Here is an 8,200-nt window from a genome sequence, read left to right as displayed (position 1 = left end):
ACGAACGAGTGATAATTCGGCTTCCCCAATTAAAAGCCTTTTGTATAATTAATAGCTTGAACCAAGCGATAAGGATGTTAATGGGTAACGTTTTTGTCTGAGTCCAGATTTATTTTAAAATCTATTGCCCCTGAGCCAGATCTGCCTCTTCGAAAAGAAATGTGTCCATACGATTATCGCCTGAATAAAAATAATGTCGGCTAAATCTACGGAGATACACGACCGATGATATAAGTGGGCTGTTGAAACAACAGGACTTTGACAAATGCAAATTACGTGACAGTTCATAAAGAAAACCCTGAAGTGATCAAATTACGAACAATAATAACCTCTGTCAAATTGAACCTCTGTCAAATTGAACCTCTGTCAAATACTCAACTGCCGGTAAACCCTCCCCCAATTATAATAGGTTGTAGGCGTACAGTGCGCGCCTATAAGCAAAAGTGGGCACATACCGCATGCAGTGCGCAAAAGTAAAGGGCATGGCCATCTCCTTTCAGAAAAGCCAAATCAAATGTGCATCACGTGTCTGTGTTTGTGCTCCAACAGATATTGTCCGTCATGCAGCACTATGGAGTGAACGGCTACTCTCTTCACGCAATGAACTCCCTGAGCGCCATGTACAACCTGCACCAGCAGGCCGCTCAACAGGCGCAGCAGGCGCCTGACTATCGGCCCTCTGTGCACGCGCTCACCCTCGCCGAGAGACTGGCTGGTACTGGCACACACACCGAAAGACTGACGCACGCACGCACGCACACACACACACACACACTTTTTGCCATATTGTTCATTGCATTTCCATGCCCATGTCAATTTAATTAAACTTGCCGTGTCTCTTCTCTTCCAACGGCTGCACATTTCAAGACATCATACTTGAGGCTCGTTACGGGTCCCAGCATCGTAAACAGCGGAGGAGCCGCACTGCATTCACTGCCCAGCAGCTGGAGGCCCTAGAGAAGACGTTCCAGAAGACCCACTACCCTGACGTGGTGATGCGTGAGCGCCTGGCCATGTGCACTAACCTCCCCGAGGCCCGCGTGCAGGTAAGCATATTAGAGCGCACGTGACCAAACATGAAAGACAAATTCACTACGAGTAATTAGAACACATGTAAAATAGATGGCATTGAATATAAATCAGAATTTAATTAGATAAACGTTCTTCTCAACACAACTAAACCAAACATATCCATGTATCCTGGTATTAAAATATCTCACACTTTAGCATGCTTCTCATGGTCTCCCAACTTGTCCTCCCTTCAAACAGGTATGGTTCAAGAACCGCCGGGCCAAGTTCCGCAAGAAGCAGCGCAGCCTGCAGAAGGAGCAGCTGCAGAAACAGAAGGAGGCTACAGCAGAGGTAGGGGACAAGGAGGAAGTGCCCATTATTCCAGAGAGCCAGCTCCCTCCCTCCTCTTCATCCTCCTCTTCCTCTCTGGAGGCAGAGGGTCCGGGCCACTCATTGCCGTTAGAGATGTGTGTGGAGCTGAACGTGACCTCTGCGGAGCAGTCTGGCTGTGAGTCGGCGACGGAGGACAATGCAACCGACAAGGAGGAGGAGGCGAAACCACTGAGAGAGGAGCTAAAGTGTGAGAGGGCGATGACGCCCGGGAACGTCTCCCCACCTTGCAAACGGCTCAGCCCCAAACCTGGTAAGGACATGCTCTTTTGACTAGCTTTGCTACACCTCTGTTGTGCTCTGTTGTAGAGCATAGGCAATAGATAAAAAGCAGGGGTTAATCCTCAGAAATCAAGAGTCCATCAGGACAGCCAATCAAGTGCAAATAATTACTTCAAATGATCACATTATCCCCTAACACTAATTCAATGATAGTAATGTTCACAAAGTGGCAATAGGGCTTCACTGGTTCTTCATCAGTTCACAGTGGCCCTGTTTCACAGCCCCAAGAGCAACTTAATGTTCTCAAACCTTGAAACTTCTTTGCTTTTCTTCCCTTCCCAGACTCCCCCCTGGTGTCCCCGTCAGTGACGCCCTCTTCCAGTGGTGTCAGCAGTGGAATTTCCCAAAGCCACTGCTACTCCTCCTCCCCGCTCAGCCTCTTCCGCTTGCAGGAGCAATTTCGCCAGCACATGGCTGCCACCAACAACCTGGTGCACTACCCCTCCTTCGACATGGGCACTCCATCCTCCCTGCCCTACATGGGAATGAACGTCAACATGGCCCCAGCGCCACTGGGTTCTCTGCCCTGCCAGTCCTATTACCAGTCCCTGTCCCACCATGCTCAGCAGGTGTGGAACAGCCCTCTGCTCCAGGCCTCCGGAGGTCTCCCCAGCCATAACAGCAAGACCACCAGCATTGAGAACCTCCGGCTGCGAGCAAAGCAGCATGCTGCCTCCTTGGGACTGGACACCATGCCAAACTGAGCCCCAGGATCTGAGTGCGGCCTAGCCTGAAGATCAAAACCATACACCCCACCATACTATGTCTGTTACTTTCGTAGTCCATTAGGAACTAAACCCTGCATCAAACAGGTTCAGGACATTAGCATTCAGAGCTCAGAAAAAAAAAAAACAACATCTTCATCTCACCCTGGATTGAGTGCTCTCCGGCTTCTAACTCTTGGGCTGCCAACACAGCAGGTCATAACACAAAAATGTATCCATAAAAAAGAATAGGCATACATATTTTACCTACTGGAGTTGCAAGTCCCTGTATTCATCAGACACAAAGGGCCTCTGACTACTGACATGCAGATGGAGACAAGTAAATAAATTCCCCTCATTGATATATTTACCTGTCTAGTGATGCACTCAGTGAGTGAGAAAGACTTTGCAATGTAATGTTTACAGATATAGAATGAAGTGAGGCACTTTTTGAGGCACTGAGGAATTTGGGTCTTTTGGGGGGGAGATCTTCATTGGTGCAGCTCAGAGACCAATCGCATCATGGGACCATTAACAATTAAATTAGGCTTTGTATGTATGAGGCATGTACTACATAGGACATACATAAATAAACTCAAGCCATGCTCTCCTTAATTGCTTAAATAAAAGTGACTAATTTACCAGTTTAATAGCCAGTATTAAACCACTTTGTACATAGACTGGCTTGGTAACGAGAAAATGATTTCAGTGACTAAATGTGCAAAGCTTTTGATTACATTTTGCCCTGGGCAGATGGAGGGGAGCATATGCAATTACAGTATGAACATGCATACCATTTAAGATGCCCTTTTTTAAATCCAAAGCTCTGAAGAAAAAAACACCACAAACACAAGTGATGGGAGAGCATCATCTCAAGTCCATTGATATCCTGAAAAACCGAGGGAGGAGAATGCAAAATAGAGATTCACACTTGGATAAATTACTGCAAATATTGAATATCTTTTTATGTAACTTGGCACCATTAATCCCTCCAAGAAACTGTCACTGGGGGGTCTGATGGGGCTGGGAGATAGCTGTATACAGCACTTCCTATTGTAACAGAAAGTAAGCACTTGGAGAAGTGGGTGATCTCTCCTTTCCTTTCAACTGTCTGTCTGTGTCTCTCTGTGCTGGGATCCCACAAAGTCTGTCCACCACGATGATGTAAATTATTTTAATATGTAAATTAAGAAAAAATATGTCTATCTATTAATGTTTACTGGTAAGACAAATGTTAAGTTCTCACATGTTTAAAATGAATTAAGAACCGTCTGAGTTGGCGTTTCTTGTAGTTGTAAGTCATAGGATTGTATGGGCTTACGCCTTCCCTTCCCTTTTCTCCTGAGATCTCTGAAACTGTACCGTCTGGCTGTCTATGTATTTCCACCATTTGAGTTCCATTGTTGCTGTGATCTTCAAGTTCTACTGTTTCTCCAACTATCTTTGTCATACTAATTTGTCCAGTGATTGATTTAAAATGGTGGAGATTGATACAGAAATCATAGGCATATTTTTTCCCTCTGTTAACAATGTAGGTTTGAACAGTGATGTTGTAAAATAAATCCTAAATAAAAGCATTGCTTGGAGATCTTTATAACCACGGCTTCCCTCTCTGTTATTGCGTTCCCTGTGAATTAAAAATATCCACAGCCAATCATTAAAGAAAAGCAAGCCTATCATGTCTATTTAGATAGGGAAGTAATTAAAAAAAAAAATGTAAAGTCCAACTTTCAATAAACTAGCTCTGCACAACTACTGTATTGCTACTTTCCACTACTAGGCCAACAACAACAACAACAACAACAACAACAACAGTACATTCAACAGCAAGTTCCAGAGTGGGAAATAACCACTTGAACGAGTTGTTGAACAGTGGAAACTCAGGACAGTAAGATGATATCCGAGTTCACGAGTTGTGACGTGTCAACTGCAAGGGAGTAGGAACGATATGGACATGGGGGGAGGGGACGACACACATTTTGCTATGGGGGTCCGGGGGCATGCCAAGGATACAGACAAATCTTAACTTACAATTGAAGCAACTTACAAAGGGGGGTTTGTGAACGGGCACTTACTCTTGTACAATCCGATCAGTCTTAGGACCATGGCCATTCATACTATACTGAATACCAGTGTGATACCGCTCTCTCTCTTTCCCTCTCTGCCTGTCTGTCACTCTCCTGCATGAAGTTAACACATGCACCCTTGTATCATTTCATCAGAGATCATATGTGATTATCCAGATTTATTCACACTATGACAGATCATTAGTCTATGATTATATGGTATTGGAGAGGCACTTCTCACCATCTTACATATTGGTTTGTGGCCTCTCTCCCTCTCTGCCTGTTGTTTGCTCATCTCTGTCACACTCCTGCCATGATTATGATAGCACCAAACAAACACATCTCACATTAGTTCTAACATGTCAAAGTGTATTCACATTCACTTTTTACTTAAACTTAGGCTACTGTTTGTTGTTGCCTACTTAGTAATTGGTAATGATGCTGCTGCTATTTCACTCACACACTGTAAAAACGTAAAAACGTAGCAGTGGGGAAGTGGGGAATAACTCACATTGCAGGCTGACAACAGCAGAGGCATTTTTTAAATAAAAGTCTCTCAACACATCTGGTGAGTCCTTTTACAAAATAGAAAACCGGCGACTCCACATTGGGGGGGGGGGGGGGGGGTGTTATGTGATATGTCCTTGATCCACTGTAACCTTTCAGCTTCTCGTCAGAAAACAGACGTTGATTATGACAGCAAATGGTCAAAATGTCAAGAGTATTCATCTTTTTGTACAATGTTTACATATTTAATTGTTAACAATCACAGGTGTATGTATAATGCATGTAGTTTGTTAACAATCTCATTGGTTGAAGGGTTGTTCCCACTTCCCATGTAAACAAACACCTCTTGATTTGTACTTGTAATTCATTATTCACAAACAAACACCTTTTGATTTGTATTCGTAAAAAAGGTTTGAATTAATGCAAAATGATTTATGAGTAAATGCTCTAAAATGTGTAAACATCATAATGCGTGAATAAAAACGAAAGCAGTGACAAACATCTTTTCAAAGTTTTCTTTTTAAAAGCATGGCGTTGAGTTAGAACTGTCAAATCTGCATTTGCAGATCACATTACATCTGTGCATCTGTTTACATTTTTGTATAGAATTTTGGCACTACCCTTCCGCTTGTACACGGAAAACGATCCACAAATGCAGGGTTTAAGGAGTTAGCCCTCTCAACTGCAATCAAAGGTCTTATTAGAAAATAATATTAACTGTGGTTAAACATTTTTGATATATACAATTAATATATTATTTCAATTAGATGGAAATTCTATTGATTTTATGACATAGCTCCATCCCTAGGCTAGTGTATTACACTAATAATGCCATTCAAAGATTGACATTCCAAAAACATAATGCTAATCTGGATTTTTATTTTGACGAGAATCGCTGGCTTCATGGTGCTGAAGGTTGAATGCACGTGGAAGCTTTGGTGGAAGTGAAGGGATATGATCGGGTGCAAGGGGATGGACTGTGTGCCCACGAGACTGCTAAACAATTAGATAGCTACAAAGATCCAGTACTGCTAAATTGGTTTTAGTTTTACTAGTCACAACTCTTAGGCAAACTGAACAGCTGAAGCTTCCAATGCAGTTTGAAACACTGCAGCTCTTCCATCCCAACTCTCATGCAATCTATTACCCCACTTACAGGGTGTATCCCATTAATCAAAAAAAATCTCCTTTCCACTACCACTTTCCTGACCCGGAACTCGATTTTCGTGTCGCCATTTTGAAGGGTCGCCCAATAGTGTAGGAGAAGTTGAAGTCCACTTCAGATACTTGCCGAAGGCAACTTTGGTGGAGGAGCCAGTAATGGAGAATCCTTGAAGAATCCTTGTTGGAGATAGAATTAGTCAGCTGAAAGTGTTAATTCTTCAATTTTTTCATCAGTAGCAGAGAATGTATATTCCAGCATAGACCTACCCAATTTACACATTTCACTTTGATTTTCAATGCTGATAATCATTGCATTTTAACACGTTATTCATATGAATAACATTTTCTTTCTAAATGCTGCCATTGTCCCACTCCTCAATGAACATGGCTCCATTGAAAGCTCTGTGATTGGTTTGCAGTCATTGGTAATTGTCGTCGCAACATATGATGCTGAAGTGGGTAGGATGTCCCAATTCTCACCACTCAGCAATTTTCTCCTCCACTCATCTTCAGATATTTTGAAAAGTGAAATGTTTTGGGACACGTCTACAGTCTTCCACCAAAGCTTCCACTTACGATCATCCACTAGCAGTTGATGCTTCCGGTTCTCATTGAGAGGTTCCATTTACGATTCCCCAGTTCCACACCCGCGTCACCCTTCCAACATTCACCCTTCCATTGCCTTATCAGTTGTTAGTTGAATATTACATATCACATTAGAGGAATAGGCATGTATAATGCTTCATAATTGGCCTTGACCATATTGATTCAGGCTAAATATTATTAGTGGTATAATACTAGTGTCAATGTCATTTAACAACGGAATAAGTGGAGAATGGTAAAGAGAAAAAAAATGTGTTAAGGAGGGAGGGATGTGAGAAAAAAGAGGAGGGACAAAGGTTATTGATAACAAGGAGCAAAGACAGAAAATATATGGGAGAAGGGCAGAATGACAGTGAGGAGGGGAGAGAGAGAGGTAGAGACACATACACAGAAAGGGAAACAAGGTAATCTGGAAAAATAAAAAGCGTGTGGGGACATAAGCCATCCCAGATGAATAAGCAGCCCATTATCCTGAAGAATGACGGCCTGGGGCGCTGATTATGCTGCTATTATATCTTAAACAGCGTGGTTTGTCAAAATGCAAAGGACCTACCACACACACACACACACACACACACACACACACACACACACACACACACACACACACACACACACACACACACACACACACACACACAGGGTCTCCCCCTCTGGTAGTGTTCTATCTGAGATTGCCATCCCTACCACCACATTTACTGTGCCCTTGCTAAACTAATATGTATCTGAGAGCCTGGCTGTGACATTGTAAACTGTTAATTGAATTGGCCTCCTAGATATATTTTCCCTCCTGTGTAAATAAAAAATGCACCTGGTAGGATACCGCCTGTTATAATGGAAAATTATTGTTATGAATGAACACTTCATGAAAAGCGGATACATGGGATAACATCATAGATTAACAGAGTGTTAATGTGAACGTAGATCCTAACCTCAACCTTGCTGTGTTTCATTACATTACAGATAACCTACATCGAGGGCATCCTAGCTGTAACACTGATATGACTCTTGATATGCAATGCTGAATGTCCTTGTTATCGAGCGGTAGCCATCTATAAAGGTACACGGCAGCATTTCCCCCCCTGAGATTTTGAACTAGCAAACACAACACAATATTTTTGTTCTAATAGCTACCTTACACCCATCCCCCAAACACACCCACATAGATACATGGACACACTCGCAAACACGCGCATGTGCACACACACGCACCAGTGCCTGAGGGCCTAACAAGGATTGCTAAATTGTAGTGGTGTGGGATCAAGTGTGTTCAGCCCTTGATGCAGGATCAGGTGCTTCCTCTCTAAAATACTCAGCATGAAAGTCTTTACTGTCCTGGTATATTGTACATTATCAAATGTCACTACATGATAATTATCTACTCTGACCATACCGTACCAAACTTACCAAACAAGGCAAACACACACACACACACACACACACACACACACACACACACACACACACACACAC

The 8,200-nt window shown here is 42.8% G+C and overlaps 1 protein-coding gene across 1 annotated transcript; it reads left to right on the top strand.

Annotated features, from left to right (window-relative positions):
- Positions 1-561: 561 nt before the first annotated feature.
- dmbx1a (diencephalon/mesencephalon homeobox 1a) lies at positions 562-2,387 on the top strand (the record flags this gene model as incomplete). The annotated part of the gene is made up of 4 exons (XM_083678339.1): positions 562-715; positions 868-1,046; positions 1,270-1,654; positions 1,966-2,387. 4 exons carry the CDS (start codon positions 562-564, stop codon positions 2,385-2,387), a joined length of 1,140 nt encoding a protein of 379 aa, XP_083534465.1.
- Positions 2,388-8,200: the final 5,813 nt, after the last annotated feature.

This window comes from Argentina silus (assembly GCF_951799395.1).
Source record: "Argentina silus genome assembly, chromosome: 1".
In the NCBI taxonomy this organism is placed as follows: domain Eukaryota; kingdom Metazoa; phylum Chordata; class Actinopteri; order Argentiniformes; family Argentinidae; genus Argentina; species Argentina silus.
Note: the sequence above shows the minus strand (reverse complement) of the source record. Positions and strands in the feature narration are given on the sequence as shown.